The 24,319-nt window shown below is 41.1% G+C and overlaps 1 protein-coding gene across 3 annotated transcripts in view; it reads right to left on the bottom strand.

The window, feature by feature from the left end:
• The window catches only part of LOC126482284 (uncharacterized protein ZK1073.1), a 564,828-nt gene that overhangs the window by 41,420 nt on the left and 499,089 nt on the right, over positions 1 to 24,319 (bottom strand). For all 3 annotated transcript variants that reach the window (XM_050106272.1, XM_050106273.1, XM_050106274.1), the window contains exon 2: positions 3,170 to 3,220. In XM_050106272.1, coding sequence (XP_049962229.1) covers positions 3,170 to 3,220 — 51 coding nt within the window. The remainder of the gene's footprint in view (positions 1 to 3,169; positions 3,221 to 24,319) is intronic.

Raw genomic sequence — 24,319 nt, 5'->3', positions numbered from 1 at the left:
CACAATGCAGCCAATCTCATCACCCGAACGTACAAACTACGGACGACAAACGGTGAAATTCAAATCAGTTTGTTTTCTTTGGTCAAATCAACTGACGCTCTTACACACGAAAGATGGACAGTGAGAAACTGATAAGATTAGTCCAAAAAGGTAGTCTGTGGCACCCCTGGGATGAAACATTTCATAATCGGGATATAATTTGCAATCAATGACTGAAATTGCATCTTTATTGGAAACCACAAGTAGGCGAAATTTTAGGTGTAAATTCTGACCTCAGAAACAATTTGCTCAAGTGAGAAGGGTGGTGTATCTTATGCTTAAAGTCACTGTAGCGAATCCTTTTTGGGTTGTGGTAGGTTGGCACTTCCTGTTCACAAACTATTTTTACTGCTTACTCCCGTTTTCATGCCAATAGGGTGATAATTCTGTTAAATGAAGTGGTTTGCAAAAATGGGTTGTACGGTGTGCTTCACGTGTTCAGAGTTTCTTAAGCTAAGCTTTATGCTTGTCTTTCATATGCATGCTTAATTACAGTCATTGAAGGTTATAACTGACTTATGTCTGCACAATTTTAAATAAATACAGCGAAATAGAGTGTTTGTAAATATCTCGAGTATGCAACAGAACGTTTCTCCTGTCATCTAAAATATTCGTAAAACTTGTCTCGTTCTTCCAGTAGTTGAAAGCAGAGTGTATAGTACTCGCAACATTATTTTCGAAATAGACACGCCGTAGCTCATTCACATGCATTCGGCGTCTTTTTTAAAGCAAAAGCCGCACTACAGCTCTCGCCTCCAAGCGCAGAGGTATCGTGGTATCCATTCGACCTTAGGAGATTATAATCTAACCAGCTTCATACAAAGAAAAGATTATAACCCAAGCTGCTAAGCTAACCTGATTCACTCCGCCAAAAATTGTCGAAATAAACTGAACGCACTGTTACTAGACTTGGCCACTGTTTCTATGTTTCGATACAGTGTATCGATATGTGGAACTGTTTCAGTGCTTCGGAACGGCTGTGGTTCACTGTTTCGAAACAGTGGTGTTTCATTCCGCCCCTGTCTCGGATAACCAGACCAGATTCGATCTCGAGCCAGACACAGAAACTGTATCGTTGTTTCAAAATAAGGCTGTTTCAGTCCACCTGTGCTTGGAACGGACCAATTGTATCGAAACAGTGATGTTTCATTCCGCTCTGTGTCGGACGAGATTCGGACTCGGCACAGGTACTGAAACAAAACATAACACTTTACGAAACACTTTCAAGAGTGTCGAAATCTTTTTGACAAGCAATAGCATGAAGCTTAAGATATCCGAAAATAAAGCTTCGTTTCTAGCTGACTGTCCTGTTACAACATCTGCTTTATAAACACTAACCAAACAATAAAACAACGCATACTATTCACATTCAAAATAATAAATATGTGAAAATAATTCAGTTACATTACACTTTTTTATAACATATGCTTCTCTGTTCATGTACAGTAATCACATTAAGAAACGGAAGTAAGCCTACAACATTTTGAATAAAAAAAGGTGTAGAGTGACAGTTATTAGACATATACATAAATTTGATGTAGGTATAATTGCTAGCAATCTGTTTGACGTATCACTTATACTGTAATGGTGAACGGGAAGGGCTGGGAAGCATGGTGAATTTATAGTAACGGTTCGAAACACCTTGAAAGACAAAATTTTTTCTGTTATATTTTGTTATTTATTCGAATTATTTGGCATTATTTGTGAGTCTATAGTCACTGTGCCTATTATCCACAATGATTCCCTTTGTGTGAATGGAAATTAGCAGGATGGGTATATTACCCATACTAACAGAATATGGGAATCCCAGTAGCATATCCGTTGTTTCTGCAGTTTGCTCCCACCTCCAGTTCCGCTCGTGGTGGTTCTTCTGTCTTCAGCTATGGCTGTCCTCAGCCAATTGAAAAGTAGGAAAGTCACACGACACGAAAGTAGCGCATTTGCTGCAGGAAATACGAAACTGCCAAGACGCCTAAGTGATAGTTTCATGCTTTCTGCGATATGAATAGCGCTCTCGCACCTCATTTGTGTTTATATGGACATACTTATAGAGTAGACATTCAAGATGATAAAATGTGTGGGTTTATTAGATTACTAAACACAAACTGTTTCACTGTTTCGAAACAGCGTATCGAAACATTACATTGTACTGTTTCATTTGTTTCGAAACAGTTAGGTGTTTCAGTTTGCCCATCTCTAAGTGTTACCAATACGTCGGCCGATGTCATCGAACGATTTCTCGAAGTCGTCTGGCGACCATTGTCGGTGTCAATCTAAGGCTGCGTTCACAGTGGCACCAGTAATGGTCGTGGGACTTCGTCGCCAAAGGTCGCCCAATAACGTCGTGCGACATATTGGTAACAGCGCATCCGATTTCCGTCAATTTTTGGCAGTATCAGGGTGGTTAGGTTAGAATTTCTTCTATATATGAAGTAGGTTAGATTCTAACCTTATAGGTTGGGATGGAAACCACGACGCCTCTGTGTTTGGAGATTGAAGTTGTGCAGACAAATGTTAATTAACTTTCCATAACTGTAATTCGGCATATGTGTGAAAGACAAGCATAAAGATTAGAATACGATACTCTGAACATCTACAACACTGGAAAGAAGAAACACATACACCACATTTTGCAGACCCCGTCATGCAATAAAATCATCGCCGTACGGGCATGAAACCGCCAGGGAGCAGTAATAACAATAATCGGTGGACAACTAATGCCCACCTACCACAGCTTAAAAAAGATCCACTACAGTGACTTGATGCATATAAGATACGCCACACTTCCCACTTGAACAGGTTATTTTTTGTGGTTATAATTTGCGGCTTAAATTCCAGATAATGATTTTGCCTACTTGTGGTTACCAATAAAACTGCCATTTCGGTCCATATATTCCGAACTATATGCCGATCATGATTTTTTTAACGTTAGGATGCCAAAAACTCCATCTTTGATTAAACTTATCAGTTTCTCATGGTCCACATTCGATATCGTGTCGGGCAATTTGACCGAAGACAGCAAATTTATTTGCATTTCACCGATTGCCATCCCAAGTCTATACGTTCAGGCGATGAGATCGACTACATTAATGGTAAGAAGAAAAAGATGAAGAAGTGATATACTGCTTACCTGAACATATACATGAAGATCTCCCGATCTTTCTGTCGTCACAATGTATTTCTGGAAGAAAGAGAAAAAACACATTTAATTAATGCTGAAGGGACGTACAATAAAAACTGTATTAACTACTAGTGAACATGGCAATGATTTTCAGTTGCTAAGTATGTATGAACATTATATATACATATTAAATTTCTTGCTCCTTCCCTCTCTCTGGCCATTTTTTCATCCATCCTCTCTGTACATCTCCCCCTCACCCCATCTCTCTGGGCATAACCTCCTCCCCATCTCACTCTCCGTCACCTCGACCCCCTTCTCTGTGTCCACTTCCGTCTGAATGTTCAGTAGCTCTGTACATACCCCCCCTCCCCCCTTCTATCTGTGCATAACCTCCTGCCCATTCTCTCTGTCCAGCTGCTCCTCTCCCCCCTCTCTATGTCCATTTCCATCTGAATGTTCATTAGAGTATCATATAAAAATTGCAAGTGAATCGGTCAAGAACTTTTCGAGATTTGTGGTAACAACGGTTCTCCCTTCATTTATTACACGTATATTTACCTATATATTACATGTATTACAAAAATATATACCGTACTTTCCTATGTTAGTTAAAGTATCATGTAAATTTTTGAAGTAAATAGGTCCAGACTTTTCGAGATTTGTGATAACTACGTTTCCCTTTATGTATTACATATGTGTGTATGTTACATACCGGTATATTACAAAATATATAGTCTATGTTCGTCCGAACGCTCATTAAGGTGTCGTGTAAAAATTTGAAATAAATCGGTCAAGAACCTTTCGAGATTTTCGCAACAACCTTATTCCTTTATACATTACATACGTAGTTATATATTACATGTATAATTGTCAACCCGTTTTTTTCTGATGAAAGCATGTAACAGCAGAACTGCCACCCAGTTCAATGTTTTAATTTTCTTTTTCATACCAAAAATACCATCAACAGCTTAAAAATAGTAATTTCCGACTTTTCCGGTGGATTTTCCAAAAATTTTCTTTCACACAAACCTTGTCCTAGATATCGCTACAGTAGAAGGTAAAATTTGCTCTCGGAAACTGTTTAGTATGAATACTTACCCGATATTTATTTTTATAGTTATGGACACCTCCGTCACTTTTTATTGGAACGAGTACCGGTACAGTATTCAAGGTTGAAAAACAAACAAACCGTGTGTTTACGTGAAAACGTCTGTTTCGCTCGTCGATCGAACTTCCTTGTTGACAAAATACCGTCAGATTTAAACCTAATAACTATGAGACTAATAATGCGTTTGTTTGAACCTCAACACATAGTCACATCTATACGTGTTCGACGCGCAGTATTTGTTTTCCATGCGACGTCCTTGTTCGAGCGTCGGCGCATGCGCGTGGTTGCTACAGATTAGCTTTGGGTAACGTTATAAATTAGTGCAGCGTGGAAACGCGTTTAGCTAGGACATCAATACTGGTATCGAATGACGAGCTTGCGGACCAGTACTAGGACCCAAAGTCGAGACAATTAAAATATTCGCTACCCATATTTTCTCGACTTCGAAGTTAACTGCCAGACCACTAGCGGCGCTACTGTCGTTCTTTATCGTAACATGCACTTATAATTTAGGGTTCTGTAGTGGCGTATGGTACGCATCGCTATACGTTGTTGTAAAGCATTATTGGTTCTCGGTCTCCTTTTATGCTAAATCTGAGGTTCTCTCTTTCTCTCTCTCTCTCTCTCTCTCTCTCTCTCTCTCTCTCTCTCTTTCTCCCCGGATCACTCGTTGGTATCTGTTTATCTGTAGTGTCATCTCCACCCATCCCGTTCCTCATTGCGTTCTTACGGCTCCCATTCGGTTATTAGCAGTTGACGACTCCTGACTGGTTGATCTATCTCATCGCTTTTCTCTCTCGTTGTTCCTGACATTCGGTGGCTCAAATTGTGGCTCGTCAGTGCACTGCCTTTTTAGAGACTGTGTCGAACCAGTACGCCACATTTCCCACTGACAAGTGGAGGTCAGGTACGAACACAAGTTTCAGGGATGCCGTCCTATGGATTCAACTGGGAGGTAGATCCAGTAAGGTTCTGGATCGGACGTCAGATGCCTCTAACCACTGACTTGAGTAATTCGAGAGCTTTGCGATATCAGGACAGAAATCCTAATCAAATGTATAGACCTACAGTCAACATTTCGTGATAGGCCTGTTTTCCGACACTAAAATGCAGTAGCTCAACAAATCGACCCGTTGAACGCCTTCCTCGAGGAGTAAAGGCTCAACCAAATTCAATGAGTTGCGGTATCTACTGACATGAACCTAACTCACCATACGCGAGACAAGTTGAAAGTTACTTTACGTTCGATAAGGATACAAGCTGAAGTAATGAATTAAAATTTATGCCTAGGCTGAGGCACGAACGTAGGTCTCCTGCTGACTAGGCAGATGTGCTAACTATTACACCTGGCACAAATTTTAATTCATTACTTCAGCTTCTATCCTTGTAAAAGAAAAAGGCGAAACTCATGTCTCGCGAAAAATGGCAATTCCACTAGATTATTCTTGTTGATACAGGAACCTTTCCTACTCAGTAGATGACCTAACGAGCGACAGGTTCGAGCATCACCGTCTCGACCACGTAACGGACAGTAACAAGTGCTCAATGATACCGAAAAGCAAATTTTTATTTCACAGATTTGCTCTGCCTTGTGCAGATTGCATTTATTTTTGCTGTCGTTTTGTTTTCCTTTCGCAGTAAAGTCATTTTGTTAGTTTCATGAGGCTTATTCTTTCACTAACTGCTACCCTAGAATCTAAGTCTGCACATGTTAGTAAAACACCCAGATAATACAAAGCTTGTTTTGGGCAACTCAGTGTCTTTGTATTTTCGTTAAATTATTACAGATGAGCGGAGGAATCCTACCCAGCGACCTACTATGTCCCACATCCATGTGCGCGTTACGAGCTGACCGTGTGAAGCTGCAAATGCATCTTGCTTGATGTTTCTGCGTTCAGTGCCGCAATACGCTTGAATTCCTCAAATCCAATGAGCAACACGAATGGTCACAGCTTTGTTTCAGCTGTGGAGAATATCATGGAGATCACGAAGAAACTAAACTGGCAGACACTTGAAGATGGATACAACTATCCACAGGAAGCCTACTTACAAAGTTTCAACAACCAGTATTAAATAATGAATCTAAGAATATACGAGGATTGTATTGACACGCATTTTTTTTCTGAAAGCAGGTTGGTTTCATTCAAGGTTCCAATACACTATATTATATCCCACTCTTTTGGCTACAAAATCTTACTTGTCAACATAATTTCCGTTCAATGCGACGATCGTATGCCATCTCACTGCTAGGGCCTGTAAACCCGCAGGGTACCACTCAACTGCTCGACGTCGGAGCCAACGTCTTGCTGCATCAATAACTTCCCAATCATCCACGTACTGCTTTCCGTGGAGTGCATCCTTCCTTGGGCTGAACAGATGTAAGTATGGAGATGCCAGATGTGGGCTGCAGGATGGATGAGCAAGGACAGTCCAATGAAGCTTTGAGAGATCCTCTCGGGCGAGCAGACATGTGCGAGACTTTGCGTTTGGATTTTTGTGCCGACGAACTCGCTGAAGTCGTTTCTTCAGTTCCTGAGGGCAGCACAATACAATTTGGAGCTGATCGTTGCACAACAAGGGAGAACAACAAACAGAGTAATCCCTTCAGCCGGCCGGAGTGGCCGTGCGGTTCTAGGCGCTACAGTCTGGAACCGAGCGACCGCTACGGTAGCAGATTCGAATCCTGCCTCGGGCATGGATGTGTGTGATGTCTTTAGGTTAGTTAGGTTTAATTAGTTCTAAGTTCTAGGCGACTGATGACCTCAGAAGTTAAGTCGCATAGTGCTCAGAGCCATTTGAACCATTTTTAATCCTCTCAGAATCCCAGAAGACCGTCGGTCGGCATGACTTCGTTGGCTGCCGCTTTGAATTTTCGAGGCCAGTCACACTGCTGTGTTTTTATTTATATTGAATAATTACAGTATAGAAGGACGGAGTGATTAATGGATATGTTAATGATTTATTCTCCACACGCAAGCCGTTGTGTTCAAGTAGGTCTGTGTTAGATTACCCCACTCAAAGAATCAAATTATTGCACGCCAACTGAGTGTAGTATGTGACTAACCATTTATCTGTGCATAAATTATGTTAAATCAGACACGATCTGACCTTGAACCGCACGAAATTCAACATCAAAGTGCTGTTAAAGCATATGAAATGTAACTTTGGCTGGGCCATATCATTTGGAACAGCCTACTTTAGACAATCACATTTCATCAGGATCCGACGGAAGCGCAACCGACGGTGACACATTTGCACAGATAAGTAGGGCGAAGTTATTAGCAGATGGTTTAAAACCGCAGTGGCCATCTTGCTTACATTCGCCGTTCTTTGAATGGAGCTGGAGACACTAAGCATATGCCTGTCTGAGCTGAAATTCAGCTACACGCTTTTCGGAGACAGAAATTTTTGTGCCGTCCATTGCAATGCTTCTATGTATTTCGTATCAGTTCAATGGACACTTAGAGATTTTGTGCAGCGTCCACGTCTGTGTTTTATTTCTGCTGGCTGCCCAGTAGAAGTTGCATTTTTGTATATGAAGCTACTTTCGACTTTGAATTGGTTGCACTGATGTGAATTTCAACTCAGTATTCTAAATATTTTATTTTTACGTAGTTTGTATGCTAACCATTATTTTGAGGGCATGAGATACTTTCAATTCACTTAATCAAGTATTAGTTATGACCAGCCTACAAATTACTGTGTGTATCCATGAACAATGAACTTTATTTGTTAAACTTAACCACTTGATAAGTCAGAAAAGAACAACAGCAATAATAATAATAATTCGTCCAACAGCGAAGATGGCATAAAATATTTTTTTTTTAAGACAATTGGTTTCAACAGACTTTGCTGTCACCTTCAGGCCTTAAAATACTTTTGTTGTAAAACGTGTTCATTTTACGTTGAACCTCATGCACAAGATGTCAAATGGATAAAAAACAGCACGCTATAAAAAGTTTGTCATCGCTAAAATGTTTAAAAACATTATGCACCTTGCGTAAAAGGCCATGTTCATATACATATTGCTCACAGATGCTTGTTACATCATGCAGACACGGAACACAACAGCACATCTGTTTACATATGCTGGGCATATTATAAACACTGTTCTAGGGCATGTACTAAAACTCTGAAACACTGTACTGATATTGGCAAGTTACTAGTCGAAATTTAGATTTGATTTAATAAAGCCTGAAAGGAAAGGATGACTGATTGCTGTGCTCCACATTTTGACCGTCATATCATAGTCGTTGAGTGCATTCCATATTCCTAATGGAAGGTAACTTGATGAAAAATAAATTCATTGTATTACACGAATAAAATGGTTGAAGAGTGTAAATCAGTACATGGTCATCTGCCGAACTGAAGTCTTCTGCTAAACTGTTAACGGCTTTGGATGGAACACACTTGACTGAGGCAGAAAGTTTCCGTGTATTATACAGGGTGTTACAAAAAGGTACGGCCAGACTTTCAGGAAACATTCCTCACACACAAAGAAAGAAAATATGTTATGTGGACATGTGTCCGGAAACGCTTACTTTCCATGTTAGAGCTCATTTTATTACTTCTCTTCAAATCACATTAATAATGGAATGGAAATACACAGCAGCAGAACGTACCAGCGTGACGTCAAACACTTTGTTTCAGGAAATGTTCAAAATGTCCTCCGTTAGCGAGGATACATGCATCCACCCTCCGTCGCATGGAATCCCTGATGCGCTGATACAGCCCTGGAGAATGGCGTATTGTATCACAGCCGTCCACAATACGAGCACGAAGAGTCTCTACATTTGGTACCGGGGTTGCGTAGACAACAGCTTTCAAATGCCCCCATAAATGAAAGTCAAGAGGGTTGAGGTCAGGAGAGCGTGGAGGCCATGGAATTGGTCGGCCTCTACCAATCCATCGGTCACCGAATCTGTTGTTGAGAAGCGTACGAACACTTCGACTGAAATGTGCAGGAGCTCCATCGTCATGAACCACATGTTGTGTCGTACTTGTAAAGGCACATGTTCTAGCAGCACAGGTAGAGTGTCCCGTATGAAATCATGATAACGTGCTTCATTGAGCGTAGGTGGAAGAACATGGGGCCCAATCAAGACATCACCAACAATGCCTGCCCAAACGTTCACAGAAAATCTGTGTTGATGACGTGATTGCACAATTGCGTCAGCCCACACATGTTGATTGTGAAAATTTACAATTTTATCACGCTGGAATGAAGCCTCTTCCGTAAAGAGAACATTTGCACTGAAATGAGGATTGACACACTGTTGGATGAACCATACGCAGAAGTGTACCCGTGGAGGCCAATCAACTGCTGATAGTGCCTGCACACGTTGTACCTGGTACGGAAACAACTGGTTCTCCCGTAGCACTCTCCATACAGTGACGTGGTCAACGTTACCTTGTACAGCAGCAACTTCTCTGACGCTGACATTAGGGTTATCGTCAACTGCACGAAGAATTGCCTCGTCCATTGCAGGTGTCCTCGTCGTTCTAGGTCTTCCCCAGTCGCGATTCATAGGCTGGAATGTTCCGTGCTCCCTAAGACGCCGATCAATTGCTTCCAACGTCTTCCTGTCGGGTCACCTTCGTTCTGGAAATCTGTCGCGATACAAACGTACCGCGCCACGGCTATTGCCCCGTGCTAATCCATACATCAAATGGGCATCTGCCAATTCCGCATTTGTAAACATTGCACTGACTGCAAAACCACGTTCGTGATGAACACTAACCTGTTGATGCTACGTACTGATGTGCTTGATGCTAGTACTGTAGAGAAATGAGTCGCATGTCAACACAAGCACCGAAGTCAACATTACCTTCCTTCAATTGGGCCAACTGGCGGTGAATCGAGGAAGTACAGTACATACTGACGAAACTAAAATGAGCTCTAACATGGAAATTAAGCGTTTCCGGACACATGTCCACATAACATCTTTTCTTTATTTGTGTGTGAGAAATGTTTCCTGAAAGTTTGGCCGTACCTTTTTGTAACACCCTGTATGTGATTACTTGTGAAGAATTCATAAAAGGTTTTTTTTTTATGTATGACGACTGAAAGAAGTGTTTGAAGCTTAAAAAACATGAGAAAAAAGGCTGGAGGGCTACTAACGAACCTCAGCGCAGAATTGATTTTACGTAACCTTACATGATGCATGAAATAATTTCGCATCAATTAAAGCAATTTTGTCCAGTGAATAGTCGAAGTTATACATTCCTACGCATTTATTTTTACGGAGACAGGCAAGGCCCACACACAATAGTAAAATTGGTATGCCAAAATTTAATACTAACCATGACACGTCGCCTGCAACATAATATGATCTATAAAAACTTTAGCCGGCCGCGGTGGTCTCGCGGTTAAGGCGCTCAGTCCGGAACCGCGCGACTGCTACGGTCGCAGGTTCGAATCCTGCCTCGGGCATGGATGTGTGTGATGTCCTTAGGTTAGTTAGGTTTAAGTAGTTCTAAGTTCTAGGGGACTGATGACCACAGATGTTAAGTCCCATAGTGCTCAGAGCCATTTGAACCATTTATAAAAACTTTAAGAGCAGCGAAGTTAGAGAAGAGACTCGCTTCTACAAAAAGCTCAATACAAGGAAAATAACATGTTTAACGATAAGACGTTTTCTCCTGCCATTAGATGAATTCTGCAAAAGCCAAAGACGGACCTGTGATGATTGACGAGGTGACAGATATATCTATGATGAGATGTTACCAAAAAATATCTCTGAATACTGACCACTCCGAACCAAAGTACTGAAAACGACGACGAAAGTTCCCACTTCCACTGCTGTCTCACGCTTGTTGCTACTCAATTACGGCAGAATATGACAGTAAACTAGAAAGTAACACTGTATCTCCTAACATAAAAAAGTTTTACTTTATAAGCGCACGTTGGCGCATATTCTTGTTGAATTATGAATATTAGGCCTCAAGCGTAACTCTCCAGTGCAGATAACTGTGATAAAAGTGTGTACTGCGAAGAGAGTAGTGTTACTGACTATGAGAGAAATGAGAAGAACTTATTATAAGCAGAAATGAAGTGATTCCCATATGGTAACAACTCAGAGGTCAGACAGGACCTCCAGTGAGAGTTTTGATTACCGAATCATTTCGTCTGTCGATATAATCCATTCATGGCGAAGTAGTAATAAGTATGATAACTATGCGTTCTCTGTTTTAAAATTTTCCTATAGTATAAATTAATCCAAAGCACCGAATCCATCTGATCAGTTTGAAATAATCTATGCCAGTAAATTACACCTTTATTTTACTACAGACACTGTATATATTGCCACTGCTCTGTAGCTACGAACGCTCGCTGTCGCGTAGAAATATTTGCATCAAACACAGTAACACCGTGTGTAAGCCGTAACTTAGACACGAGAGAGTAAAACCAGTTCGGACATCGCAAACTTCTCCATACCTTATGTTATGTAAGCATTTGCGTTGCAAGCCGCGTTTTCCCGTTCGTGTTCACGGCGAGTATGAGGGCCTGTTGAAAATTCCACTGCCATCAATGGAAATGTGTAGCCGAGCTCGTAGAATCAATCGACTGACAGCTGGTTCGTTTAATAATCTGTTCCTATTAGTAGTGACAGCTGTCTGAAGGGCTATATATGTTGCGCAGCTCCTATTTCAAGACGAATTCTATTGCCGAATCTCTAGTTCCCCGGTAACGTTTCCTTAGAAACGCATACAGTCTCAAATTATGTCCTTGTGTTATACTGCATATAGGACGAATCCGAAGACCATCGACAGAATTTCTGAGGTTTTGAGATATTTTCAGAGTGTTCTGTTAGTTACATGGGAACAATGTACGGGTCAACAGAAACCTTCGATCTTACTCGTCGGCTTTGACCCGTGACGTAAGCGTGTTGTGGTGTGTGACGTCATTACGGCGCGGAGTTTGTTTTGCGATTGTGGCGTGTTTGTAGATGTCTTGTTTTTGTTTGTGGTGCTCTCTGGTGGCGTGTTCATGATTTTCGTTTGTTTTAATTTAATGCTCATTGCTGTACGTCGGGTGAGTTTGTTATTGAGTGTATTTGGTTGTGGTTTTTTTGTTCAGGAATGGATATGAAAGACACCGTGAGAAGTTATCAAGTTCTTACAACTATTCGGTTTAATCGCCGAAGTTGTTGATCGGACGCTTCTGTATTTCCCGCGTGCGTGCGTGCGTGTGTGCATTTGTGTGTGATTGTGGTGGCCAATCTAGTTTGTGGGGCTGGAACTTTTTTGAGGTAAGTTCCTTTTTTTTTGTTTTTGATGTATGTTTTGTGTCAACAGAAACATCCGATCTCACGCGTCGGCTTTGACCCGTGACGTTAGGGACCTACACATTGATCTGTAGCGTAGCCCTGAATACGAGGTTAGGTTGGGAGGTTTTTTTTTGGCGGGGGGGGGGTCAGAGAGGGGGGGGCGCAGCCCCCCCCCCTGCCTGGCCTCGAGTACCACTTGTTTATTATTATCTTTGTTCGATCGTAATTTATGTGACTGGGAGCTGTTGTAGATGTATGTAGGTGTAAGGGAAGTGTTGGTTTTTTAGGTTGGTGTTGGGGGATGTGATCGGTAGGTTCTGTTGAGCTATATAGGACAACGGAAGTGTTCGATCGTAATTTATGTGATTGGGAGCTGTTGTAGATGTATGTAGGTGTAAGGGAAGTGTTCGTTTTTTTTTTTTTTTGTATTGGAGGATGTGATCGGTAGGTTCTGTTGAGCTATATAGGTCAACGGGGGACTAGTGCAGCAGGGGATACAACCCGTCGGCTTTGAACAATGACGTCACAAGTCGCCAGAGAGCATGTATTACAGAGATGAAAGAGCTGAGGAGAATGTTGAGAAACAAAGAAATGCGAGAGAGATAAACATTGATTTTGTCAAAAGCATAAGTGTTTTTTGACTTCTTTTAAAAAAAAAATCTCACGAGATAGAATAAACTGATCCTACTTTATTAAGCAATATCTTGTCAAAAGCCGAGAAGCGATTGTTCTTTATGTTCTAGCTCCCTTCAGTACATAATAAGTGTTTTTTGACTCTAAAAAAAAATCTTACGAGATAGAATAAACTGATCCTACTTTATTAAACAGCTCCCTTCAGTACCTAATTAGTGTTTTTTGGCTTTTCAAAAAAAAAATCTCACGAGATAGAATAAACTGATCCTACTTTATTAAGCAATAGTGTTTTTTTTGACTTTTTTTAAAAAAATCTCACGAGATGGAATAAACTGATCCTACTTTATTAAGCAATATCTTGTCAAAAGCCGAGAAGCGATTCTTCTTAGTGTTCTAGCTCCCTTCAGTACGTAATACGAGTTTTTTGGCTTTTTAAAAAAAAAAATTCACGAGGTAGAATAAACTGATCCTACTTTATTAAGCAGCTCCCTTCAGTACCTAATAAGTGTTTTTTGGCTGTTTTAAAAAAAAAAAATCTCACGAGATAGAATAAACTGATCCTACTTTATTAAGCAATATCTTGAAACAAATAATTAGGTTAATTAAGTCACACGTTTAATGATGCACCCAATATCAAGCGATCGCTTTTAGATTTACATTCAATTATTTTATTCAATTATTTTAATGATAGTGCTTATTAGAACACAGAACTGCTTTATTATCTATGCCTCGAAGTGAAGACATTACGATCTATGACTAAGGAATGACGTCATTGTTCAAAGCCGACGGGTTGTATCCCCTGCTGCACTAGACCCGTCAACGGAAGTGTTCGATCGTAATTTATGTGATTGGGAGCTGTTGTAGATGTATGTAGGTGTAAGGGAAGTGTTCGTTTTTTTTTTTTGTATTGGAGGATGTGATCGGTAGGTTCTGTTGAGCTATATAGGTCAAGGGAAGTGTCCGATTCTGGATAGGAATGTGTTTTTTGGTATTTGGTCAGTTTTGTGATGTTGATTTATTTCGTTGTTTTGCGTGGTTTTGTATGGCGGTCGGTGGCTACATTTGTGTATATTTAGTTTGTCCCCACCCAAAAACCCCCAATTTCCCACGCTTGTACCATTAGAGTCATTAGGCTTTTTGTGAAACTTGTGTATTTCAGTGTTTATAATACGTATGCGATGTTTTTATATCCGCCACATTGGATAATACGTATGCGATGTTTTTATATCCGCCATATTGGAATTGTCGTTTGTAGTCGTTTCCGCTACATTTGTGACGTCATGGGTCAAAGCCGACGGGTAAGATCGGACGCTTCTGTATTTCCCAATGTACTAATGATTTGTTCAGTTTGTTACCGCCATTACCTTTGTTTCTAGGAAAATATAAGCGGCAGTCAAACAAAGACGAGACACATGGAAAAAAGTAAGTAAACTGTCTATTATTTGAAAAGTCATCGCCATAATTGTCAATATGCCATCTATCCCACTGTGAGACAAGACGGTCAATGCCTTCAGGAAAAACGTTTGCGGTTGCCTACGGAGCCACGATAGTATACAGGCGTCCGAGGCAAACGTACGGCCATGAATTTCTCTCTTCGGGGCTCCAAAAATATCGAAATAGTATGGGGAGAGACCGGGAATGTATGGAGGATGTGTAAGGCCTTCCGAGCGAAACTTCTGCAGCATAGTAGAATCAACGAAGAAAGAGATTCGTGGCCGTAAACTTGCTTCGGATGAAGAGTATAATCACGATTCCGTGGGCAACCACAAACATTTTTGCTTAAATGCATGTACTGTCGTGTCTAATAGTGAGATAAGTGTATTAGAAGTTATAGCAATTACGTTTGAAATAATAAACATTTTACTTACTTTTTGCCGGCCGAAGTGGCCGTGCGGTTAAAGGCGCTGCAGTCTGGAACCGCAGGACCGCTACGGTCGCAGGTTCGAATTCTGCCTCGGCATGGTTGTTTGTGCTGTCCTTAGGTTAGTTAGGTTTAACTAGTTCTAAGTTCTAGGGGACTAATGACCTCAGCAGTTGAGTCCCATAGTGCTCAGAGCCATTTGAACCATTTGAACTTACTTTTTCCCACCTGTTTCGTTTTCATTTGACTGCCCCTTATGGAAGGTTACAATTATTGAAATCGTCATAACTTCTAACGGTTTGCGTTAGGACGTTCAAACAGCAAGGCTAGCCGCGAGGCATGATGGGAATTAGTATGAGCTGTATGGTTTGGTTTAGCGACGAACCCGACTTTCATTTGGGTGGGTTCGTCAATAAGGAAAATTGGCTCATTTGGGGGACTGGTAACTGCACATTTCTCTCCGTGGTGTACAACAACTGTCCTGGCCAGCGAGATTACCAGATCTGTCACGAACTGAACATGTAAGGGACATGATAAAGCAGGAACTTACTCGTTCTCTAGGGCCTGCAAGAACCACTGCTGAATTGTAACAAAATGCCCAGGGTGCTTGGGACAATCTATTGCGGGGTGCTATCGGCACCGACATGATCTTTTGCATGCGAGAATACACGGCCGGGTTGCCACTATACGGTGGCGGCGGGAGGGGGGGGGGGGGGGGTTATACTGTGTAATGATGCGACTGTTCGGACAACCTTTACAATGAAATGTGTGGTGTGCTTCATTTGATCTGAATTTGTTATCATATATTCCTACAATGCTGAACTACCTATCACCTCACTTGTCAATAAAATCACCTTGTCCTTGAGGGTTTGCATTGCCTTGCAGCGGTATTGGTCAAGGACAATAACAAAGTATGGATCCCCCGGAGCCGAACCCTGGAACCACGCCTGCTCGATGACTTGGCCCTATCTTTGGTACAAAGAGCCAGAAGATGGAGAAATGCTAACACGGAGATATGAGAGTAGCAGAGCTTGCGAATTATTTATGCACACCACCTTTGTCAGGTAGTTTGTGCGCGGACCCCTCGAGACGGGGGAAAGCTTTCTTCGAGCTGTCGGAAAACTGCAGTTAAAAAAAGACTAGGAGTAACTGAAATTTCTGGTGACAGAAAGGTTATTTGAGGGATGTTTAGTGATGCGTATTAGCAAACGCCAGCAGTATAACTGTCATGAAAAGTTGAAAAGAAATTGTTTTCGTGTGTACTAACGTTTGCAGTTAATTAAATGAAAGTAAAGAAATTATTTTTTGTGTTTCTTGATTATTATTTCGTATGGTGTGAAGATCAATGCTACTGAAGAGTCATATGCAGATATGAACAAATAGGAACAAAGGTCTTAGAGAGATATAGATATAGATTTTGGTTTTGACCAGCACAAAACTAAGTATCCTGAATTACTACAGCTGGGCGTCCAGATTCCTTAACCATTTGTGGTACTTTCGTGATACTGTGCTATTTCCAGACTACCAGCAGTATAAATGTTAGAATTGTGGGCAGTTTTTCGTAAATGCAATGTGAAATACTGTTGTGATTTTATATTATAAGTTAAAATTATTTTGTGAAATTTTTTAAGAAAAGTTGAAGAAGAGTTAACCCTTAAAATGAAGCAGTGTCCCAGAAAATCATTTACAAACCACTTTCCACGACGTTAAATATCATTATTATTGCATAAGACCATGCTACCTAACAATTTTGCAATGAAGTACTATTCAAAAAATCCCCTCTGAGTAACTAGGTTTTTATTTTGTTTCAAATATGTGGCACGAAGACGTGTACTGTTGTATATACTGCTATATGGGGCTTATTCTGAGGCCAAACAATGCTTTCTGCTTGATTGTAGACTAGAAAATATAGATCCACTAGTTGGGGTACCCGGCTTCGTCCAGGGAGTTGATATGATGTTGTGTGTTAGTTGGAATAAAATGATAATAAACTTGAGAGTATAAGAGGTAAAAATATTTATTGGAAACTATACTACTTTCGTTTTTTCGCTATTCTTTTTGTTTTAGCCGTTTTGCTACGGAACTGGCAAGACCTCCTCCTCTTTTACATTTGAGCACTGTCTAAAATATAAATCAAATCAACTTTTTACTAACGAATACACTAAGTATACTTCACATACTTTTCACACTTTATTCTCGATTTATATTTAGCCACTGCATCACTTTAACTACTCACACTTCACTGTTGGCTTTTAGTCAGTCACTGCACTACTTTTCTGTTCCTCCCTTCGTCACTGATAAGAAACTGACGTTTGAACCCACGACAGGTCTTTACCAATGGGTAGCCCAATCAGTGGCGAATTCCATAACATACCAAAAAGGCTTAGAATGCTCCACAATGTTCCAGAATATCCCATAAGATACGAGAGTGTTCTGGAATGTTCTACAATGATCTGGGATGTCACCTGACAGTATGGAAACTTCCCGAATATTCCAGACTATTCCAGAAAATTCCAGAACATCCCGCATCATTTTGGAACATTCCGGAACATTCTTGAATGTTGTGGAATGTTCTCGAATGTTCTGGAAGGTTCTAGAGATTTCTAGAGGGCGAAACTTCCCAACCCTTGTATCTTCAAAAGCACGCCCTTCAGGTGAAATCGGGAATCTTCCTCACGGATAGAAGATAGGGGGCTGTAACACCACATAACTCCCTTGATCGTACCGGGACTCGTTTCTGAGTTTTATCGGAACGCACGATGTACACGTACTTTTAAAGCATAAATATTGATTATTTGAATAGTTTGTCTTTTTCACGTCAAACATCATGTCCAACCCTTACTTCGGAAGCAAAGTAAGCACAGGGACCTGTGTTTCTACGAGGGGGTGGGAGGGGTGGGGGGCGGGGGGGGGGGGGGGGGGAATTAAGTACCTGTTGTGTCCATGAAGAAAATCACCAGTGCCCGCCGTTCTCCGTCCCCACCATCGCGGGGCACCATAGGGCCGGACTCCCAATCATTGTTGCTCCGATAACTCGTGGTAGCTCACACTGCCGGCTGTCGGTGTGCTGTTGAACCACTCGGAACGGACACGCTAAATCACAGCCCAACATGCCCAAAATCGTTTTGCCACAGAATTCTTGAGCATATTCTAAGTTCGAATATAATAAGTTTCCTTGCGACAGAAAAGCTTTTGTCTATAAATTACCACAGACTTAGCATCGTTCGTGCAAAATTATGTCCTTTCCTCGCACTATATCGTGCAAATCGTGAACGGAGGGCAACAGCCAAATTCAATGTTCCTAGACTTCCGGAAAGCGTTTAACACAGAGCTCCACTGCAGACAGTTAACGAAGGTCAGAGCATACCGATTAGGTTCCCAAATATGTGAGTGGCTCGAAGTCCTCTTGTCGGCGAGTATTTATCAGAGACAAGGATACCGCAAGGACTTCTTCAGGGAAGTATGATAGGTCCGGGCTTGCTCTTTATATACATAAATGCTCTGACAGGGTGAACAGCAACCTGCGACTGTTTGCAGACGAAGCTTTATTATACGGGAAAGTATCGTAGCGGAGTGTCTTTAGAAGCATATAGCGTGACTTAGACAGAATATCTACTTGGTGCGATGAATAGCAGCTTGCTCTACATGTAGTAAAATTTAAGTTAATGCAGATGAGTAGGAAAAACAATCATGTAATGTTTGAATACAGTACTAGAGGTGCCCTGCTTGACACAGTCTCGTCCATTAAATGTCTAGGCCTAACGCTGCATAGCGACATGAAACGTTGCGAGCGCATCAGGAGGTTACCAGGGAAGGCGAATGGTCGACTTCGGATATCTGGAGAACTTTAGGAATGTGTAGCTCATCTACAAAGGAGACCGCATATAACACTTAGTGACCAGTTCTTGATTACCAACCAAATGTTCGCAATCACAATCCGTAATAGGTTCCCAAATATGTGAGTCGTTCAAAGACTTTTTAAGTAGTAGGACCCAGTAAGAATTAAAGGAAGACAGAAGAAATTCAGAGGCGCGCTGCTACATATGTTACCGTTAGGTTCGATCAAGTAAGTCCGCCATCGCTTCGCACAGGCGGATTTCCTTACATATTCTACCCTATCCGAGCCTGGTCCCCGTGTCTAATGACCCCGTCATCGACCGAACGTTAACATTAATCAACTGTCCTTCGAAGAAAAAGGAAAGCGCTCTTAATGAGTATTTAACTGCAGATGCGCATAAAGGTACTATTGGGCGGAAACTTCTGTGGTACTTTAAAGAACGTACCATAAGAAAACTTCGCAGCTTTCATGGCACCCAGAAGAACCGCAAGGTCAGCAAAGAACATTAAGAAAGGTTCTAACTTTGTGATTCCATTTGAAAGCGATGGTAGAATAAACTAATGACTGTATATGAATGACCAGTGATGGCAGCAACCTGATGAGTGAAACCAGTCTGTAAAGGTAACAGAATGTAAAGAATCGTCCAGTTGGTCGGACTATCCATTCCTAATATTGACTGGAACCAATGTGCGGCAGCAGAATGAAAACGATTGAGTAAGCTGATAATAGTTTTGCGTGTCAGATGGATTATTATTCATTTACTTTTCGAGTGAAAGCAGCCGCGAGAGCAATTCAACGAAAATACACTGAAGATCCAAAGAAACTGGTACACTTGCCTAATATCTTGCAGGGCCCACGCGAGCACGCAGAAGTGCCGCAACACAATGTGGAATGCACTCGACTAATGTCTGAAGTAGTGCTGGAGGAAACTGACACCATGAATACAGCAGGGCTGTCCATAAATAAATAAATAAATACCAGAACGAGGGGATGGACATGTGTTCTGAAATCCCAGATATGCTCAATAATGTTCATGTCTGGGGAGTTTGGAGGCCAGCGGAAGAGTGTTCTTGGAGCCACTCTCTATCAATTCTGGACGTCTAGGTTTTGCATTGTCCTACTGGTATTGTCCAGGTCCATCGGAATGCGTAATGGACATGAATGGATGCAAGTGATCACACAGGATGCTTACGTACGTTTCACGTGACAGAGTCGTGTCTAGACGTATCAGGGGTCCCATATCATTCTAACTTCACACGCCCCACACCATTACAGAGCCTTCACCAGCTTGAAAAGTCCGCTGCTGACATGCAGGGCCCATGGTTTCCTTAGGTTGTCTCCACACCGTACACGTCCATCCGCTCGATACAATCTGGAACGATAGTCGTCCGACCAGGCAACATGTTTCCAGTCATCGACAGTCCAATGTCGGTGTTGACGGGCCCAGGCGAGGCGCAAAGCTTCGTGTCACGCAGTCATCAAGAGCACACGAGTAGGCCTCCGACTTCGAAAGCCCATATCGATGATGTTTCGTTGAATGGTTCGCACGCTGACACATGTTGATGTCCCAGTAGTGAAATCTGCAGCAATTTGCAGAAGGTTGCATTTCTGTAACGTTGAGCGATTCTCTTCAGTCATCGTTGGTCCAGTTCTTGCAGGATCTTTTTCCGGCCGCAGCGATGTCGGAGATTTGATATTTTATGGGATCCCTGATATTCATGGTACACTCGTGAAACGGTCGTACTGGAAAATCTCCACTTCGTCACTAGCTCGGAAATGCTGTGTCCCATCGCTCATGCGCCGACTGTAACAACGCGTTCAAACTCACTTAAATCTTAGGAACCTGCCATTGTAGCAGCAGCAACCGATCTAACAACTGGGGTGACACTTGTGGTCTTATATAGACTTTGCCGACCGCAGCGCCGTATTCTGCCTGTTTATATATCTCTAGTATGCCTATACCAGTTTCCTTGGTGCTTCAGTGTATTTGAAACTGTTGCAGCTTTGCATATTGATTGAATTAGTTAGTCTTTCGTTTCAAGTAAAAAAGTGTCACATTAAAAAGTTTTTTATTTAAATAGTTATTTCCCGCTTTTTAGCCGTGTGTGTCTGAAGTGTTTCATTTGATTTCAAACAATTTGATGAGATTACAGCAGAGACATGTGGTAAATTTCAGGATTTTTTTTTCAGTTTCTCTTCAACAAAGTCAACCAATGTATTGCATCCTCCTACGTATATCTCACTAAAAACATCCCGAATGCAAAAACTAGAAAGAATCGAGCTCACACGAAAGCTTGTCAGCAATCGTTTTTAACTGCGAAACATTCGCGACTAGAACAGGAGAACAGGAAAATAGCTGTGCCACACAAGTACCCTCCGGTGCACACCAGAAAAGAAAGTGAATGTATATTGCATTTTCATTCAGTTCTGAGCTACGTTGAAAGTTTCAAGTCCTTAGCTTATCGAGTACTTAGTTTAAAATCAGTTGCAAAATTTGTACCGAACAGACAGACAAACAGACCGAAAAACGAAGTGTCCTCTGCCACACACCAGATTCTGAAGCGAGGTAATATTGCAGTGTCATCCATTTCGTAGCTATTGTGAAAGTTTCAAGTCTCTAGCTCATCTCGAGGTTAGATGTGCAAAATTCTTAACTGAACAAACAGACAAGAATCTAACCTAATAAAAGAGTATTAAAAAGTGATTGTTCATTTATACAGGATGTATCATAATTAATGGCGTAAACGCATACAGCTGAAAGAACACGATACTAGAATCAAAAATGTCTAAGTAAACATACGGTCGAAAATGCAAACCTTAAGAGCTACAAGCAATTTTTCATTTTCGATACCGTGAAGCAAATCTCTTCTACAGCAAGCTCTTTGCTTTCCATATTTTGGGAAATAGTAATGTGAACCAAAACAAAAAAAAGTCCAGTAAACATGTGCTTTAAAATGCATACCTTAACAGCTATGAGCACGTGCTATTCTTCGCTACTTGGAAACACAACTCTTCTAATGAACAATTGCTCATAACTTTTAAGATATGCATTTTAGAGCAAATGTTTACTGGACATTTTTTCTTGTTTTGGTCCATACTAGTACTTCCCAAAATGTGGAAAGCAAAGAGCTTGCAGTAGAAGAGGTTTCTTCACAGTATCGAAGATGAAAGGTTGCTCGTAGCTCTTACGGTATGCACTGTCGACCCTATGTTTACTGAGACTATTTTGCTTCTAGTATCGTGTACTTTCAGCTGTACGCGTTTACGCCATTAATTATGATACACCCCGTATATACATAAATATTCAGTGCAGCACCAGATACTAAACTTTTAAAACTAACCAAGAATTGAGTTTTAATGCCACAAATACCAAAATTCGTATATGAGTGAGTAACACACGCATGTTTTTAGAAATATATTTTTTATTCACATGTCCTCGAAATAGAATGCTTTATTTTTCTCTAAAAAAGTTGTCAACCCTAATCATGGTTCATGTACAACCAAAAAGGCTGAAAAAATAAAGAAAATCGCTCAAACCCGGTGAGTGAGTGAAGACATTCATACAGCTGATACCGTCGTAGAGACTAGTTCCGTTCGGTTCTTTCATTCATCTGAAAAACCCGACTTTAAGAATAATTAATCGACTGACCAATCGGCTGTTAAAAGCAGTCGGTTGTCCCGTCACTGTGAGTGACCGCGTACAGTTGCTACAAGAGCATACGACATTACATTGTTTTTTATGAAAAGAAAGTATTTTGCATTATGCAATGAAGGAATTACGGCAAAATGACTGTGAGGGTAGTCTTGTAGCACAAAATACCCGAATAACATTTTAGAGACTTCTGCAAAGAGTCCAAAAATGGCATCCCAATATCATTTGCCCGTTGTTACACGATCAGCGCGCGACAACACCCAACTTGCAACAGTACCTAAAGACCTCATTTTTAACGACATCGAAGTGTACTGCTTGTCCAAACGAAGAGAGATTGGTGTGTGTGTGTGTGTGTGTGTGGGGGGGGGGGGGGGGGAACGACGACGAAGACACTGTGCCTTATTGTGCAGTGGTACGAGAGAAGGAGCTATTCAGATATTCACATCAGCGCACGTGGAAAATGTAACAGTCGATATTATTTTTCTCTTTCGCGCAGAAGGAATACAAATGCGTAAGATGTTTCACCTCTCAGGTAAAACTTGGAACCTACTCGTGCAGTTGATTCTTACGTCGACTGAACTGTGAATCGAAATTTATTAGTCTCATGTGATACGTCGTGGGAACGCTCTGTATAACCGGAAGAAAGACTTATTTTAAAGTAACTGAAACATATTCGTAATCATTTTTGTTACTTTTCTTTTAATTGAGCACATTGCAAACAACAATTCAAGTAGGACATCAATAATTTTCAGAGTATTCGGAGTTGATGAAGAATTCGTTGATGGCACGAAAACTGATTGTGCACGGTAGACCATTCAGTCGGTATTGTTACGATGCTTTACGTTATTTAGGATATTTGTGTGAAAGGAAACCATTTTATAGAAGTTCACACTTCGTAGTATTTAAATAAATTCGATGCTCAACTGAAATCAAAAGTTCTTTAGTAAGGAAGATCCGGAAGCACCGTCACAGCTTAATTTTCGCATCACTGTAGGATGTGCGATACAGGTATTGATGTGTGCTGTGAGCTAGCTCTTGATATACATGTAATCGGTTCAATTTCCGTTATATGCTTTTATTTACGATTTGACTTTTCTGCTTTCTGGAAGCTTCTTGAACATAATTATTTTTGAAATATCGTAATTTGCTAGAATATTCCATGTGTGTGTTGAAAGAACAACTCTCTACTGAGGCAGACAGTTCAGCACCATTCGTATTTTCATGTGCTCTCATTAAACGTGCTTGCGGTGTTTGATATAGTTGTGCTGAACTCGCACTCTACAATACAACTCCTCCGTGTAGTACAACACATAACAGACAGTTACAACACCAACAAAGCAACGGTGTCTGTATTCCTAGATACCGAAAAATCCTTCGATCGTCTTTGACACAATGGCTTCATCAGAAAACTGAGCGACGCTTGTTTTCCCAACGGACTTGTATTTCTCATACACTCTTACCTCACAAAAAGAAGTTTCAACACTGAGGTTCAAGGCAAACTATCAACAAGATATGATATTCAGACCCCTCTTGTTTAACATCTACATTAACGATATCCCAGCAGCATATAACATGATGTTGCTATCTACGTAGATAACACCGCAATTCCAGCACAAGATTGGAACTCAAAATGGTTCAAATGGCTCTGAGCACTATGGGACTCAACTGCTGAGGTCATTAGTCCCCTAGAACTTAGAACTAGTTAAACCTAACTAACCTAAGGACATCACAAATATCCATGCCCGAGGCAGGATTCGAACCTGCGACCGTAGCGGTCTTGCGGTTCCAGACTGCAGC

Source organism: Schistocerca serialis, chromosome 5 (assembly GCF_023864345.2).
Source record: "Schistocerca serialis cubense isolate TAMUIC-IGC-003099 chromosome 5, iqSchSeri2.2, whole genome shotgun sequence".
In the NCBI taxonomy this organism is placed as follows: Eukaryota; Metazoa; Arthropoda; class Insecta; order Orthoptera; family Acrididae; genus Schistocerca; species Schistocerca serialis.
The sequence above is the reverse complement of the archived record's forward strand: the minus strand, read 5'-3'. Positions and strand labels throughout refer to the sequence as shown.